The sequence below is a fragment of the Grammomys surdaster genome, unplaced genomic scaffold, assembly GCF_004785775.1.
Source record: "Grammomys surdaster isolate TR1022 unplaced genomic scaffold, NIH_TR_1.0 167, whole genome shotgun sequence".
Taxonomy (NCBI): domain Eukaryota; kingdom Metazoa; phylum Chordata; class Mammalia; order Rodentia; family Muridae; genus Grammomys; species Grammomys surdaster.
The window spans coordinates 6,126,836-6,144,806 of NW_021604615.1; the positions used below are offsets into that span (position 1 = coordinate 6,126,836).

At 49.9% G+C, this 17,971-nt stretch overlaps 1 protein-coding gene across 1 annotated transcript in view; it reads left to right on the forward strand.

Annotated features, from left to right (window-relative positions):
* Col4a2 (collagen type IV alpha 2 chain) overlaps nucleotides 1-17,971 on the forward strand; it is a 135,981-nt gene that overhangs the window by 106,613 nt on the left and 11,397 nt on the right. The window contains 16 exon segments of the mRNA XM_028766336.1: nucleotides 514-606; nucleotides 1,119-1,273; nucleotides 3,886-3,958; nucleotides 4,047-4,153; nucleotides 5,397-5,598; nucleotides 6,182-6,241; nucleotides 7,275-7,331; nucleotides 8,465-8,572; nucleotides 9,185-9,406; nucleotides 10,959-11,120; nucleotides 12,848-13,018; nucleotides 13,628-13,771; nucleotides 16,591-16,713; nucleotides 16,958-17,139; nucleotides 17,375-17,438; nucleotides 17,601-17,675. Of these exon segments, the coding sequence (XP_028622169.1) occupies nucleotides 514-606; nucleotides 1,119-1,273; nucleotides 3,886-3,958; nucleotides 4,047-4,153; nucleotides 5,397-5,598; nucleotides 6,182-6,241; nucleotides 7,275-7,331; nucleotides 8,465-8,572; nucleotides 9,185-9,406; nucleotides 10,959-11,120; nucleotides 12,848-13,018; nucleotides 13,628-13,771; nucleotides 16,591-16,713; nucleotides 16,958-17,139; nucleotides 17,375-17,438; nucleotides 17,601-17,675 (1,998 nt within the window).

Here is a 17,971-nt window from a genome sequence, read left to right on the forward strand (position 1 = left end):
CAACCATGCCTAGTACCAGTTAGTTAGGAGAATTCCCGTTAGTTACCAGGACCCCGTGTTTGCAGGTTTACATGTGTGTTCATGTGTGCAGGTAAAAGGAGAAGTGGGAAGATCTGAACAGAGGTGGACAGAGCAGAGAGCTGAGTTTATCCTAATTCTTGTGCCCCCTACCTTGAGGGAAGTTCTCTGAGGGAGAACGGAAATGCACCGCCATCTTGAAATTCCAACAACATGGCGGAAAAGTCAAATTCTTCATTTGAACTGAAGGAATTCTTCATTTGAACTGAACATGTCTCAGAAGGAAAGACATGGGTCTCCATACATTGATGGAAAAGCTAAATTTGCAAGCTCTGGTCTCTGTTCCACCCTGAGGCTATAGTCAAGCATCTGTCTTTGAAGGTGCTGGTGTGGGCCTGGGGGTGCAGGGGGCTGGGGTAGACTTGGCTGAGAGGCTGCGCTGGACCTGATGCTGTCTCTCACACACATACTTTTGCCCCGTGTGTTTCTCCTCAGGCTTCCTGTTCGGCCTGAAAGGATCAGAAGGAAGAGTGGGTTACCCTGGACCTTCAGGTTTCCCAGGAGCCCGAGGGCAGAAAGGATGGAAAGGTGAGGACTTCGAGGTGGGAAGGTCAGGCTGGCAACCCCAACCTAGTCCCCATGTCACCCTTCCCTTGAACCTTGACCCCACCCCAACCCTTTATTCGTTTCTTTGAAGGTAAAGGTCGGGCATTCTGATCTGAAATCTGAAATGCTCCAAAATCTGAAACTTTATGAGAGCCAATATGTCAATCTGGCACAGCAAGTGGGAAATCCCACAGCTGGCGTCACTTGCTGGACCGCAGCCAAAGGGCCCACATCGAAACTCTTGGATAAGGTTAACTTCGGGCTGTGTACAGGTCCTATGAAACACCTATGTCTGGATGAGGTCTACCCATGACCTCACCACGTATATGCAGAATAAAAGGTATTCTGAAGCCAGGCATGGCAGTGTATGCCTGTGACCCCAGAACTCAGTGTCTAGGCTGCCTTCTCTTCTCCCACCAGCCCCCCTCACCTGTCCTCTCCCCTGTGATTCCAAACCCAGCTTAACATACACATCCCTGTCCTAATCACTACAGGTGAAGCTGGAGACTGCCAGTGTGGCCAGGTCATCGGGGGTCTTCCGGGACTACCGGGACCCAAAGGTTTTCCTGGCATCAATGGGGAACTAGGAAAGAAAGGCGACCAAGGAGACCCAGGCCTTCACGGAATCCCTGGGTTCCCAGGATTCAAGGTGAGAGAAGAGCGCCCCCTGGTGGCCAGAGTTACCTTGCAGCCGGCAGGTGCCTGAGGCTGCCAAATTTCATTCACACACCAGCCAGCCAGTGTACAGACTTTTTTTTTTTTTTAAGATGTGCTTTTGAAAACTTTCACCTGTTGCACTGAAATAATGCAAGCCACTCTGGAAGGCAGTCCTTCATTCTCTGAAAGTTAGACATGAAGTTATCACAGGTTATATATACCCAGAGTTTCCGCTCCAGACTGCAGTTAGGAACTGCAGCCCTGTGCCTTCCCAAGTATATGCATTGTGTGTGGAATGGCATTATACATAAGAAGAAAGTGCATGCCCACCCTAAGGAATGCCACCCTTCACAGGTGGAGCACTGGCCACACTATTGTGTAGCTACATACACACACACACACATATACACAGCCTCAGCATATCTCCCAGGCTAGCCTCTAATCCCTGGCAATGCCCCAGGCTAGCCTCCAATCATGCCCCAGGCTAGCCTCCAGTCCCTGGAAATGCTCTCATTTCTGTCTCCCTTATTCTGGGATGGCAGGCGTGTGGCACCACAGCTGAATGTCCCTGCCATTTATCTTTGCAGCAGTAGAGAAAGAAAAGTTCTCAAGGCACCTGGCCAAAGACAGTTTCAACATCCCAACCCTACAGAAGGAAAGCTTAAGCCAAACAAGAACAGTAACTCTGTTTCCTCTCAGTGCAGAAGACCGTGCCAGTGTGGTCACATGTCTGAGGCCAGCCTAGGCTACATGAGCAAGACCCTGTCAAACACACATATACACACACACCAAAAGGAAAATAAATGTTTTAAAAGACAGTGGCCCCTCTAAGTCCGAGCATTGTGAACGTGTTCAGAAAAGATCCTGAACTGGAAGCCAGATGCTCCATCCTAGAGACTCAAGTCAGCTGCTCAGCTGACTCATTCCGAGAAGCCAAATGGACTCCATTTGGTACCTCGGAAACCTATAAATAGCCCACGGATGCCTGCTGTCTTCCCGTGTGCCCACCACGAGGGCTTTTCTCCAGTAGCCTCTGGTGTATTTGTTGTCCTGAACTTAATTATATGTCTGTGTGTACAACAACCCTGTGTAAAAGGATCCCCTAGGATGGTGTGTGTGTGTGTGTGTGTGTGTGTGTGTGTGTGTGTGTGTGTGTATGTGTGTGTGTGTGTGTGTGTGTGTGTGTGTGTGTGCTGGGAGGGTCTGTGGACCAGGAGGCTGGTTGGATGGATGAATGGATGGATGATTGGGTGGATGGATGGATGGATGGATGGATGATTGGATGGATGGGTGGATGGATGGATGGATGGATGGATGATTGGATGGATGGATGGATGGATGGGTGGATGGATGGATGGATGGTTGGATGGTTGGATAGATGGATGGATGGATGGTTGGATAGATGCATGGATGGGTGGATGGGTGGATGGATGGATGGATGGATGGATGGATGGATGGATGGATGGATGGTTGGATAGATGGATGGATGGATAGATGGATGGATGGATGGGTGGATGGATGGATGGTTGGATGGTTGGATAAATGGATGGATGGATGGGTGGATGGATGGATGGATGGATGGATGGTTGGATGGTTGGATAGATGGATGGATGGATGGTTGGATAGATGGATGGGTGGATGGATGGGTGGATGGTGAATTGGCTGGTTGGCTGGTTAGTTGTAGTATCTGTGCTGTATAGCCTGGAAGGGTGTCTGAAGCACAAGGGTTAGTCCATAAACACCCATTGACCACCATCTGTATGTGAGCAGCTGTTCTAAACCCAGAAGTGTTTCCATTCCCTGGCAAGAACTAACTCAATAAATCAAGTTCCCCTGGAACGTTGTAGCCCTAGATGGTCCACAAGCACATGTAACATTCCATTCATTAAACCAACACCGGGAGTCCCCAACTCTTGCAAATAGTTAATCAAGATACACCACAAGTGATGCCTAGCACATAAAAGTCCAATCCCAGACCATTTCTACCCCATGGAGCTGTAGCGATCTCAGAGCCCTGAAGGAAGCTGCTCTCTGAGGCATGTCTTCCCTCCATGTCAGCCTCACTTTGCAAAAGAAGCTATTGGTCTCGATTGGTCACATCTAGATAGAAGTGGCTGTATCTTCTTTTACAGATTTATCTTATTATGTTATGGGTGTTTTACCTGTGTGGCCATGTGCAGAGAGAGAAAGAGAGGGAGAGGGAGGGAGAGAGACACACAGAGAAAGAGACAGAGAGATCTTGCACCACATGCATGCAGTACCCACAGAAGCCAGAAGAGGGCATCAGATCCCCTGGCACTGTAGTTACAGAAGTGGTTGCTAGGAAATCACTGAACCCAAGTCCTTAGCAAGAGCACCAAGCAAGCGCACGTAAGCATCTATCTCTCCATCTTCACAAATGATCATTCCTCCCCGTTGTCCAGCAGGCTCATTGCCTGTTTGGATTCTAATGATCGTACCACTTTCCTAAAGCCCAAAGGCAGAGTTTCTTCTGGCCTCATGGAGAGATCTTTCCAGCAGCCCATTGCCCACAAACTGCATGACTTAAGATCCTTTAACAGTCTGTAGGAGGAAGAGACAACATCCATGTGTTTCTGTCCACAGGGAGCCCCGGGTGTCGCTGGAGCCCCTGGACCCAAAGGAGTAAAGGGAGATTCTAGAACAATCACTACCAAAGGTTAGTTCTCTGTGACTGAGCGCCTCTTGGCTCAACCAACCATCTGTGTGTCCCTGACTGGGTAGATTCACATGCAAATCTTTCCCAGGTGAGCGAGGACAGCCAGGTATCCCCGGTGTACACGGGATGAAAGGTGATGATGGCATCCCAGGACGTGACGGGCTGGATGGATTCCCTGGCCTGCCCGGTCCTCCGGTAAGCTGTCGCCGAGCTGCAGCCGACCCGGCCCCGTTCCTCAATTCCTTCCTGTTCTTTGGACATCTGAGGGGTCGTGGACTTGACCTTGGCTCTCACTCAGTGTTCAGGACAGGTCCATTCTGTTTTAGTCAGTGGATGTCATGTTTGTAAACACTAGTGACTGAACCATGAAGCACAAGGTGAATGCCTCAAACAGTGGAGAAATGTCCATTATGGTCTCTGTGGAATAAGATCCACGTGTTATCAGGAGAGGGTCTTCCCTGTTCCCAGGCAGATCTTGGAGAGATAGTGTCCCTCGGTGTTCACAAACCTTGCATGCTCTAGCAAGCTAGAACATAATGTCATAAGGTGAGGACAAAATGGCTCGCCCATTTTGACTCCCTACATGCCATCCACAGCCAAAGTCTGGGCTGTCCACTCTACGATCTCTGGTGGCCCTATGAAATGAGAAATCCTGCTTTGTTGACTCCACATACACAAGAGAGGCTAAAGACAGATACACGCATGCTTAAAGGGTCCTACAAACGGAAAGAGAGCTTGACCCAGTGACCCATAGTACACTCTTACCTTTGAATACAAAGGAGAAAGCGATGTCTGGGCAGGCTGACTTCTCAACTCCCGCCTACCTGTCATCAGAAGTTGCCCTCTCACCCGTGACTTTGTAGACACGCTAGGACACCCAGCATTTCATTAGCCATATATAGCACTGACACTGGGGCCATACTGGATGCTACCCTGTGAGCCTTGCCCCTGCCCACTGCCCAGAGCTCACCACTCCTGTTATCCCTCCAACCAAGTGTCCTCACACAGCTGGCATCATCACCACAGGGCATGCCACTGGACAGGACACCTAGCCTGTCCCCATTCTAACCCTGTGGGTGCCCCTTATTCTAAGAGCACATGGCTCTTCGTTTAACTAGCTCTCTTCCTCTGATGATATGATGTCCCTCGTGAACAGCAAACATGTCACGTCATGCTAATCCTAACACTTGAACTGGAGTTCCTATGCCCATGGTCCAGAGTATAAATGTGTGTCTCCCAGGCTGGCCCTCCACTGTGCTGAAAAGAGATGCTTTAAGTTCTAACTTTGACTCAGTCACTTGCATAGACATTTTCCTCCCAGGTGACCTGTTCTTAACCTACACCACAGAATTCCAGAGAAATGGGAAAGGGAAATGGCAAAGACATAGCTAGCTCAGATGTCTGTGCGCGTTTGAAGGTAACCAGGATTCTCTTGCAGGGCGATGGCATCAAAGGTCCCCCAGGAGATGCAGGTCTCCCTGGGATACCCGGAATCAAGGGCTTTCCAGGAGAAGTGGGTCCTCCAGGACAGGGCTTACCAGGCCCAAAAGGCGAGCGTGGTTTCCCTGGAGACGCTGGCCTGCCTGGACCTCCGGGTTTCCCTGGTCCTCCAGGTCTCCCAGGAACCCCAGGACAGACAGGTATGAAGGTGTCGTTCCCTTGTCCTCCTGACTCCTGGGGCAGTCCACGTGTCTGAGTCCCCTACTTCTTTAGATCCATGCACGTGTGCCCAGGGAACCAGGCAGGAACATCATGTTCCACGTTTGTTCACAACACAGGAACAGATATGCACCGCAGGCCACCTAGGCCCACCATCCTCTGGAATGTAGAACTTCTTTGGGCAAATGAGATCGCTCCCACCCAACCTGCACAGCAGTGCACACACACACACACACACACACACACACACATACACACACACACACATACAGACACACACACACACATACAGACACACACACACACATACACACACACACACATACACACACAAACACACACACATACACACACACACATACACACACACATACACACACATACACACACACACATACACACACACACATACACACACACACACATACACACACACATACACACACAAACACACACACATACACACACACACACATGCACACTCAAACACGTCCCCAGGGACGGGTAAGTCAATGACTTCCGTTGGTTCTGATTTTGCCACCTCCTTTGTTTGTGTCTCTCCAGATTGTGACACAGATGTGAAAAGACCTATTGGAGGCGGCCAGCAAGTGGTGGTTCAGCCAGGTACGACAGGGGAAAACAAGTAGCTCAAGACTGTGTTACTCAAGATGGTAAAACGTGGGGCTTGGTGCCGAGTGACCCATGGGAGCCTGGCCTGTGTTCTGCAGATGGGCAAGACTCCTAGACTAGCCATGATTGTAGGAGTCTGTTGAGCATCTTTGAGAGAGGCTCAAACAGAGAGGCCAGCTGAGCACCATCATCCTAGGCTCCAGGAACATCTGCAGCCCTGATGTCTCAGTCACTGTCCTCTCACTATGAAGAGACGCCGTGACCAAGACAACTCTTATTTAAAGGAAGCATTTGATTGGGAATTGCTCACAGTTTCAGAGAGTTCATTCTCATGGTGGTAGGAAGCACAACAGCACACAGGCAGACGTGCTGGAGAAATAGCTTGAGGGTTCTGAGTTCAAAATCGCAGACAGCAGGAAAAGAGAGATGCTGAGCCTGGCTTGAGCTTCTAAACCCCCAAAGCCCGCCCCCTGCTGACACACTTCCTCCAACAAGGCCACACCTCCTAATCCCTCCCAATCAGTACCACTCCTATACAAGAGCCTATGGGGACCTGTCTTGGTCGAACCACAACACCAGGTTTAAACTTGCACCTGCTCAAAGCAACTTATCACTGTGGCTAATTCCAAATAATTCGAATTCACAAAGAAACCAAAGAATCTCTTTAGAGATGATAAAGTGTGTCCATCTGCAAACAGATGTTTTCCAATGGGAGAAACATGTGTCCTTGGACTTGTGGGAGCCCACAATGATTTGGCTGGGCTATTGTCTTCCATGAGCAAATAGTATTTGCCAGCACAGTACCAGTTTTTATCAGACTGACTTCACTGGCACTCTGTGTTAATATTCTGACTTCTTTACACGATGAGATTGCAACTTTTACTTTGGTCAGAGCTAGGAGTCATTAGTTAATCTGGACATTAAATGGTAGTCAGTCTGCCTGGCTGCTTCTGACCACAGTGGTACCCAGGTAATGAGCCTCAAAAATGATGTCATTTCAACTCACCCACCTCTCCTCTGTCTCCAGGTTGCGTTGCAGGCCCCGCAGGATCACCTGGCCAGCCAGGACTCCCAGGCCCCACAGGTAATATGCAGCCTTCATGGCTTGAGATTTCTGTTTCCCACCTTGGGTTTCCTTCTACTGGTCCTGAGTGTCTGCTCACCTCTGGACCTCATAGTTGAGTTCTGCCATCCCAAAACAGACACAACTGTGGTCACTTCCTGCTAGGGGTTATATTTAGAAAATGCCAGCTGTCTAATCAGCAGGGCGGCTCTGTTTAGCTCTGGCCTCCATGTTCCTCACTAGAAGTGGCCAGAAGCCATGCACACCACAGCTAGAAGTAGCCAGAGGCCAAGTGTGCCACAACTAGACCCACGAGACGCCAGTGTGGGGGATGGCTCTGCCAATCCCCCACGCTACATCCAGAAAGCTCGGCTGAACCCCAGACAATATCTGTCATCCTCAAAGTACCCGGTAGAAATGAGACTCTTAAAGCTTAATGATTATCTAAAGGATTTATATATTTAGAAATGCTCAATCAGCAAGATGCCCACACAATTAGAGTTGTTACCCAATATCTAACCTTTTGATAGAAGTTGTTACCCAGGACAGCTTTCGACCCATCTGTGGTTCTCCATGGCTGATACCCTCCTCCTTCTCCTCCACTTCCTCTTTTTCTCCCCTCCCCTTCCTCTCCTCTTCTCCCCTCCCCTTCCTCTCTTTCTGTCTCAGCTCCACCTCCTGTTCTACTGCCTAGAATCACCGAGCTCCACTGCGAATACAATGTAGCAGAATAAGTATCCTGCTACAACTTCCCAGGGAAGCCAGCTCTTGTGCACATTGTAAAGAATCCACACAGTGCTGGAGGCAGGGGTGGTACATCCCTTTAGTCTCACCACTCTTGGGAGGCAGAGACAGGCAGGTCTTCATGAGTTCAAAGCCAGCCTGGTATATAAAGTGAGTTCCAGGATAGCCAGGGTTACACAGAGAACCCCTGTCTTGAAAAGCAAACAACAACAAAAAGAATATAAACAGTAAGGAATGGGCCCTGCTCTGTCTGGGGAACATACATTGAGAGCTCTCCTAGGCCAGCCTCCCCCAGCTCCATCACTTCCAAATTCAAGGACAGACCTCACCGGTTCACAGTGAAGCTGAGTCATGTCCCATTGTTGGTTCTCAGAGGACCTGACATGCCTGTGGTTTGCTTGGGTGTCTAGGTGCCAAAGGCATCAGAGGAATTCCAGGATTACCAGGAGTTTCTGGAGAACAAGGGTTCAAGGGCTTCCCAGGAGACCCAGGTCGAGAAGGCTTCCCAGGACCCCCAGGTGAGTCGGCATGGCTTGTGCCCTTATGCTCAGGGAGTGGCTCAAGCGTGTCATCAGGTCCACCCTACCCCAGGATTTAAAAGCTATTACAGTGACACTTATTGATAACTGTTGTCCGTGCCCTCCTTGGCTTTCATTATTGATGTTGTACTGGGTTGTGGCAGAGATCTTACGGGAACGGGAAACACGGCATGGGGAGATTTCCCTCCCTGGATAGTGTAGTGAATATTCCAGCATAGTCCTCCCCTGAGAGTATTCTGAATGTACAGACAACCTTGCCACCGCTGGTACCGAAACTGGTTACTGGCCTGTAGTTAGGCCTGCACGACCTACACACCTGAGGAAAAAATCCACAATGGGGAAGATTTATTTATTTCAGCTCAAGGTTCATAGGCTCCATTTGTCACAGTGGGGAGCACAGGACAGAGCTGCACATCCTGGTGGCCAGGAGGCAGAGAAACGGGTAATATGAATAGATCCAGGAAAAGATATAACCACCAGGAACATGTCCCTTCTTCCTCAACTAGGCCCCATATCCTTCCTTTACTGCCTCCCAATAATACATGACCTTGTAGATCTGTGATTATGGATACCATCTTTGTCTTGTCTTAGGGTTCATGGGACCCCGAGGATCCAAAGGTGCCACAGGCCTCCCTGGCCCAGATGGACCCCCAGGCCCCATTGGACTTCCAGGGCCAGCTGGACCCCCTGGGGACAGAGGGATTCCAGGAGAAGTACTAGGGGCTCAGCCTGGGGCCCGGGGAGATGCTGGACTACCAGGACAGCCTGGGCTAAAAGGGCTCCCAGGAGAAATAGGAGCACCTGGATTCAGAGGTGAGTCACATGACAGATGGAGGACTGCACCCCAGATGCACAGAGGTGCAGTCCCCAGGGTGAGTCTCAGGGGGGCTGGTAAGAAGCCCACAGGGTACACATGAGAGAATGTGATCTTGCTTGGTTTTCACTCATTCCCAGCACACAAGAGAAGAAATTCCATGTGCACACATTCACACACACATGAACTCACATGTGCATGCATAGCACAGCATACCAAAGTATGTCCCATTTCCAGAGACATGTTAATTGTCTACATAGTATCAACAAAATTTGAGTTTTTTGCTTTGTTTTTCCAGATAGGGTTTCTCTATGTAACAGAGCCCTGACTGTCCTGGGCTCTCTTTGCAGACCAGGCTGGCCTCAAACTCACAGAGATCTACCTGAGATTAAAGTTGTAGACCACCACACCCAACCAAAATTGAAGTTTGAACAGTAAACTTAAGTTCATGTGAAGGAAAATTCAACCATGTAGGCTGTCAGTATGCTTCTCATAAGGACTAACATTTGTAGGAAAAAGAGCAAAATGTTTAAAGAATAAAAGGCAAAGACTAGGAGCAATACATGCTTTCGACAGCCCAAAGCATACAACCACAGCCCATGCTTCCCCCGGCCCCATCTGCAAGGTCCCTGGTTTTGCCTCCATGGGAGGAGTGATTCTGGGTAGACAAACAGCCCCCACATGTCCATATGATTGGACACTTCATCCACATGGCCATCTAAGTGTTTGCAAAGAAAATACTTTTAAGATTTATTCTATATTTTTTCCAATGAGACCAGTTTTTCTTTTTTTATTTTTTTCTTTCTTTTTTTTGTTATTTTATTTATTTACATTTCAAATGTTGTCCCCCTTCCCGGTTTCCCCTCTGCAAACACCCTATCCAATTCTTCCTCCCTCTGCTTCTATGAGGGTGTTCATCCACCCACCCACTCACCCACTCGCCCCTCACTGCCCTAGCCTGGGGCACTGAGCCACCTCAGGACTAAGAGCCTCCCCTCCCATTGATGCCAGATAAGGCCATCGTCTGCTACATATGCGGCTGGAGCCATGGGTCCCTACATATGTACTCTTTGGTTGGTGGTTCAGTCCCTGGGAGCTCTGGTAGTCTGGTTGGTTGATATTGTTTGTGGGTGTGTCTGCAGAGGGTATGGGTGCAGGTACACAAGGAGGCCACAAGGGGGCATCGGAGCCCCCGGAGCTGGAGTTACACGGGTGCTGGGAAGTGAACCTGGAACCGTGCTTAACCACTGAGATGACTACCCAATCCTCAAGAATATTTTTAAATGTGGCTGAATGCTAACATTGCCAAACTGAAAGAGGAAGGACTTACAGTGCAGCATCAGGAATTTCGCTTTCCTGGGATATTCGCGCAGCAGCAAAGAGGAAGGAAGTACTCCTCCCAGCGCCGCACGGAGTTTTTGTGGCTCCCCCTTGTGGAGGCCAGACTTCCTGCAGTCCTGACTGACTCCTTTTAACATTTTTATAGACTTAAGTTTGACCAAGCCGGTGTTGTCTGTGATAGGCTCACAGTTCTGTCTCTGACTCTTGCAGGAAGCCAAGGGATGCCCGGGATGCCAGGGCTTAAAGGTCAGCCAGGCTTCCCAGGACCTTCGGGACAGCCAGGACTGTCTGGGCCCCCAGGACAACATGGATTCCCAGGAGCTCCTGGCCGAGAGGGGCCTTTGGGGCTGCCAGGCTCCCCTGGCCTTGGAGGTAAGACTCCAGAACCCCAGGAATTCTTAGGACCTCATTGGTGCTAATAACCAGCCTAACAGGGTCTTTCCCAGGGGATCCCTCAAACTATGTTCCAAGGAACCCCCCAATAACTGTAAGGGGTTCCAAAAACAGAGCCTATATTTCATCAAAAAGAATTTAGGCAGCTGGAGGGGGTATCTCAGCCTGGTCACCTGTCGTGTATGTCCTGCTCTGAAGTAGACAGATGACATCTGGAGCGGGGTGGGGGTGGGTGTAAGCGCTCAGGAGTATGGGGGCGGGGCTTAGGAGTAGCTGTACTTGGGATACTGACAGACAATGCTAAGCCACTGCATCCAGCTTCCTGATTTTTTTTGCGTTGCTCATTACGAACTTTTTCATGAATAAAGGTTTTATCTGTGCCATAACACTGACAAATAAGAAGGTTCTTAATGGAATAGTCACTCCTTAACTTTAAAAAAGTCTCTAATCTGCCTGTATTCCCTGGTTCACCACAGTCGGTAGTAGCTTTACAGATGCCTTCGCTGACTCTTTAAGCAATCAACTGTGCACACAGACACCCTCCCCATCCCCCACCACCACCACCTGAAAACCAGGCCTTTCCTGGTGTCCTGGTCTCAGCAGTCCCTATAGGTGGCCTTGTCTGTGTCAAAACTGCTGCCTGGACCCCAGAGAAGCCAGCTTTCCTGTGTGCCATGCTGATGCTTATAAAGCAGCAAATGCCATCTGCTAACGTGTCCCCAAGAGCTCACCAGCTCCTAGTCCCACACATGGTCTCTAAAGATCCAGGAGAATAAAAACTTACAAAGGCCCTGCTCTCAGTGAGCCACACGTTATTGGGTAGATGGTCTCATTCTCAACAAGCTCGTGTTTGGCCAGGGTAAGACAGGCAGAGGCTGGAGCTGGGAGCTGCATATTTCAGAGGCCAGGGAGTCAGGAAGATAGGACAGTCCTCCTGGTCCAGAGAAGGAGCCAGGTGGGACTAAAGTGGGGGAGAGGACGCATAAGAAAAGGAGGCTACCAGAAGAAGCACAAGTGCCCAAGGGCTGAGCTAAGAGCTCATTTGAGAGGGGCAGTGGTGTGAGTGAGGAGATTGGCAGAGGGTAGAAAGTACTGAGTACCAAGCTGGGGCCACTGGAGATTTGACAAGAGACAAACATAGTAAGGGACTGGTCCCCTCCAACTCCTTGCTACAGGGAAACCCAGGTGACAGGAGGTATGGAAGGACAGTGTTGTCTGCCATAGTCAGGACTGAGCAGAAAATCAGGAAAGAGCAGGGCCCCGAAGTATTGGCCTCTCTGATATACCTGGGCCACTATACCTGTTGGCCTCTCTGCTAACCCTGGTTCACTGTCCCTGTCAGCCTCTCTGCTAACCCTGGGCCACTGTACCTGCAGGCCTCTCTGCTAACCCTGGTTCACTGTCCCTGTCGGCCTCTCTGCTAACCCTGAGCCACTACCTGTCAAAGCCGGCAGTTTCCTGCTATGCCCCATTCCATCACCATGGATCCCTGTTTAGGAAACAAGGAGCCATTCCCCAGGGAGAGCCACACTGGACTGTCCCTCACAGTCAGCCCTTTATCACAGGGACCTTAGGAAACCTATCCCTGCAGGGCTCACAGGCTGAAATTTAAGCTTATTGATTATCGGGACAGTTTTCTGTTTTCCTCTCTAAGGTATTGTAAGGGTTGTCGCTATGCCGTTTCATTTTGCTTTTCTCTCTGGCAGGTTTGCCTGGAGACAGGGGCGAGCCTGGTGACCCTGGTGTCCCTGGCCCTGTGGGCATGAAAGGTCTCTCTGGGGACAGAGGTGACTCCGGTATGTCAGGCGAACGCGGTCATCCCGGAAGCCCTGGATTTAAAGGAATGGCAGGGATGCCTGGTATCCCTGGGCAGAAAGGTAACTGTGAAGCCAGGCAAGGACTTCCCTTGCTGGGGCTGAGTCTGACTTGAGCAGCTCTCCCAGGGGCCCCCACAGCTAGCTGGAAGCTAACTTCACATACCTGCAGGCCCGAAACCACAGGAACCTAGGATGCTAGCTTACCTTACCTAGAAAGGTGGTTTTCCCTCAGGATTATCAGCACAGATAAAGTTCTAGACAGAACCTGTTGAAAACAGGTTTAGATCCCAGGGATTGCTGTTTTCATTGAACACCTGGCCCCTGGAGTTGACTTCTTCACACATGCTCAAACAATTGCAAGTGGTCCTTCATATGAGTATAGTTGCTGGAAAACCCTCAGAAACCCCCACACATCCCTTGGCATCTGCCCATGCTGTGCACAGCCCTGGGGCCCATTCAAAGGCTGATTTCCACCTGACTTCTGTGGGCTCTGCAGACAGCTGGGCCCTACACCATCTGTGTGTTAGAAAGGGATTCCAAGGAACCCTGCTCAGAGTAAGGGTCTCCGCAGGCTCTCGTGTGAGTGATGAACCGAAGTGTCCAGGATACAGGAAGAGTGACATGTTCCACAGGCTTGGTCACCAACTTTCTTCTCCTCTTCCTCCAAAGGTGATCGAGGGTCACCTGGAATGGATGGCTTCCAGGGCATGTTGGGACTTAAGGGAAGACCGGGCTTCCCGGGAATCAAAGGAGAAGCTGGATTCTTTGGAGTTCCTGGTTTGAAGGGCTTGCCTGGAGAGCCAGGTGTTAAAGGTACATCCTTGCTTAAGATCTAAGGGGTCTCTGTGTTTGTTAAAAGGCCAGACTCAGCAGGGAAAATATCCAAATATCATATTTTCTCTCATACAGAAAATGAATATATTCATATACATATTTGTGCATAGGGGTGTGTGTGTGTGTGTGTGTGTCCTGATGAGTCCGGTGACCTTGTACAATACATGCTAATCAACAAGCAAATGAACCAGGCGTGACAGTGACAGAGTGACAGCTATCACCCTGTCTACTAAGAAGATACAAGGAAGAGTCAAGAGTTCAAGGCCTGGATGGTATACAGTGTGAGCTTCAGGCCAGCCTGAAGAACTTAGTGAGACCATGTGTCAAAATAAAATGTCTAAAAAAAATTAAAAAAGGTGTCTGCCGCCAAAGCTCAGGAGCAGAGCATCGAGCCACCAGGTTCGTCCCAGTGAGCATGAGGCTGCGGGTCCACCCCAGAAGGGAACAGTGGTTCACCTTCAAGGCAGCACTGCTGCTGGGAGGGCTCACCTGGGCCTCAGCCTTCCAAAGCTGGAAGCTGCAAACAGCCAATCAGACAATCCCAGCTACAAGTCTCCTCTCATCTCCCCCACACACTGACAGTGGATCCCACAACCCTATCCAAAGGGAGGTCTCCAAAGCAAAATTAATGGCAGTGTTAAGAACTAAGATTGCCACAAAAGCCCATTCCATCATAATTGTACCGTAGCAAGCATGAGCTGCAGAGGCAAGAGCGGGGAGGAGTGTGCTTCGAAACAGAGGCATGGTGGCACACAGCGTTAATCTCAGCGGTGGGGAAGCAGAAGCAGATGGATCTCCATGAGTTCAAGGCCAACCTGGTCAACATAGTGAGTTTAAGGACAGACAGAGTTACATAGTGAGACCCTATCTCAAAACAAAGAAACCACAGACAGACAGACAGACAGACAGACAGACACATGGAGAAAGAAGGTGGTGGAGTGTGGTGGGGAGATGCCTTTGGCAAAGGAGAGGAGAGCACTCCAAGAGGAAGGACAAGTAAACATGGAGTTACCCAGAAATTCTCCTTGGAAAAGAGAGTTAAGAACTTATCTCTGGGCAGATTTTTTTTTTTTACACAAGTGTTCACAGCAGCCTCATTTAGAGTATCCAGAAATGGAAGCAACCCAACATCCGCCCACAGATACATAAAATGTGGTGTAGACGTAGGATAAACAAGCTCCCACAGTTCCACGTGTGTGAACTGTCCAGGGTAAGCAAGCCTCTAGATAAAAGTCGATAAGCAGTTCCCAAGGGTTGGGGTGGGGGACCGGAGGATAGCTGGAAATGATTCCAGGCTTAATCTCAGGTGAGAGCATTATAAAGTTAGATTTGCTGATGGCTGCACAGCTAAGTACTCTAAAAACCGTCAAACTCCTCTCTTTAAAACGCTGAGCTGGAGCCCAGTGTGATGGTGTGAATCCCAGCTCTTGGGAGGCAGAGGCAGTCAGATCTCCATGAGGTCAAGGCTAACCTGATACACATGGTGAGTTCCAGGACAGCCAAAGCTCCATGGTGAGACTTTGTCCCAGAGAAACAAACAAATGAACGAACAACAAACCGTGAGTTGTGTGGTCCATAAATCTCACATCAACAAAGATGCTTAAATAGAACGGATGGAAAAGAGAAAAAGAAGAAACAAAGAAAAGGAAGAAAAGCCTAGAGACAGGGTCTGTGTGAGTTGGGGGACAGCCAAGGCTACAGAGCAAGACCCTGCCTCAAAACACTAAGGATAAAATAATCTTATGGGTTAAGGCTGGGGCTTCAGCTCAGTCATGTGCATGCTGATCAGGGCTCAATCCCATGCAGAGAAAGGGGGAAAAAATGTTCCCAAAATCCAAGCCTGGTCTTGAATTCCTGGGTTCAAACCCCCAACCTCAGCTCCTCAGTAGCTGGAATAGCAGGCTGTCTTAGTCAAGGTTTCTATTCCTGCACAAACATCATGACCAAGAAGCAAGTTGGGGAGGAAAGGGTTTATTCAGCTTACACTTCCACATTGCTGTTCATCACCAAAGGAAGTCAGGACTGGAACTCACACAGGGCAGGAACCTGGAGGCAGGAGCTGATGCAGGGGCCATGGAGGGATGTTACTTACTGGCTTACTTGCCCTGGCTTGCTTAGCTTGCTTTCTTATAGAACTCAGGACCATCAGCCCAGGGATGGCACCACCCACAAGGCCCTCCCGCCTTGATCACTAACTGAGAAAATGCCTTACAGCTGGATCTCATGGAGGCATTTCCTCAAGGGAGGCTCCTTTCTCAGTGATAACTCCAGCTTGTGTCAAGTGGACACACAAAACCAACCGAGACACAGGCCTAATCCCACTGCACCTAGCTAAAAGTTACAATTTTAACAGACTTGAAGCAAAATAGTTCTTCCAAGATTTTAATCCACACCTGTGTTCTTAAATTGTTTTCATGCTAACTTAGATATTTCAGGCCGTGGAACAGAAGTTGATCTTTTACAATTTAAATGAGGGCTAGGCATTGTGGGGTATGTAATCCCCGGACTTGGAAAGATCTGTGTGTGATGAGTTCCAGCAGTCTAGACTGTGTGGGATCTTATCTCAAAAGAAAACAGAACAAAAGGCTAAAAATTAAAATTAAATCAGGAATGCAGTTCCCTGTGCTCTGTGGTCCTCTCCGTCACTGTGGCCCCTGCAGCCTCCCAGGGTTGTGGTTCTCCAGAATGTCCACCCCCTAGATCGACAGCCAGAGCTCTGAGGACAAGAGCAATTTAACGTTTGATTCCCTCACCATCCTTGAGGTCTCGGGACATGACAGAATTCTGTTCCTTTTCAGGAAACCGAGGGGACCGGGGCCCCCCAGGACCACCTCCTCTCATCCTGCCGGGGATGAAGGACATCAAGGGAGAAAAAGGAGATGAAGGGCCGATGGGTCTGAAAGGCTACCTGGGCTTAAAAGGTGAGACACCAGCCGTGCGATAGCCCTGCCCCAGCCCTGCACTCTTCCTTTGTGCACTAAATCTTCCCATGCCTCAGGGTCTGTGCAGTTGGACTTGGGGCTGTTCTTGATTCCAGAGCCACACCTCTCTTCTGTGTCATGGTTTCCAGCTCTGGACACTGGACGATGTGCCCAGACTTCCACTGCAAGCACGGGAAGAATGGCCCTGCCCCTCACCAGGCCTAACTCTCTGCTCTTTCTACAGGTATCCAAGGAATGCCTGGGGTCCCCGGAGCGTCTGGAATCCCTGGGCTACCTGGAAGGCCTGGCTTCATCAAAGGAGCCAAGGGAGACATCGGAGTCCCTGGCACACCAGGCTTGCCCGGATTTCCTGGGGTGACTGGCCCTCCTGGAATTACCGGGTTCCCAGGATTCACAGGAAGCCGGGTGAGTGGGTGCCTCTGCTCAGCTTCTCCTATGAGATCCACTTCCTGCCTCTACTCTGGGATCAATTGACAGATTTGGAAGCAGAGGAAACTGTTCTAAAAGCCACATGCCAACACAAGAACAAGGCTCCCTTCCCTGCGCCTGTCAGTGGCGGCCTGAGTACCCAGCAGCCACCACTGTCCTGGGTTTTCAGCACATGAAGCCTCAATGTCTTTTCTCCTTTGTTTTGTCTTAGGGCGAGAAGGGTACTCCAGGAGTAGCAGGGCTTTTTGGCGAGACTGGCCCTACTGGGGACTTTGGTGAGTGTTGTTGGGATAGTGGAAACAGGGCTTTGGTTATATAAGTTGCCATGAGGCCTGAGGGTGCTGCTGGGCAGGCAGAGCCAGACCGCACAGGTGAAGCTCCAAAGCAAATTACCTCCCAGCAGCAAAACCTATCATCATCCTCTCTACATGTTGCAGGTGACATCGGAGACACTGTGGACTTACCAGGAAGCCCAGGCCTGAAGGGGGAACGGGGAGTCACCGGAACTCCAGGTACACGAGTGGTTTTATTTCTTCAGTCACCAAGAATCCAGAGCATATCTCTGGGCCCGGCTTGCCAAGTATATTAGTATTTGCTAAAGTCATAAGAGACTGAGTGATGCCGGGCATTGGTGGCACACGCCTTTAATCCCAGCACTTGGGAGGCAGAGGCAGGTGGATTTCTGAGTTTGAGGCCAGCCTGGTCTACAGAGTGAGTTCCAGGACAGCCAGGGCTACACAGATAAACCCTGTCCCCAAAAGAGAGAGAGAGAGAGAGAGAGAGAGAGAGAGAGAGAGAGAGAGAGAGA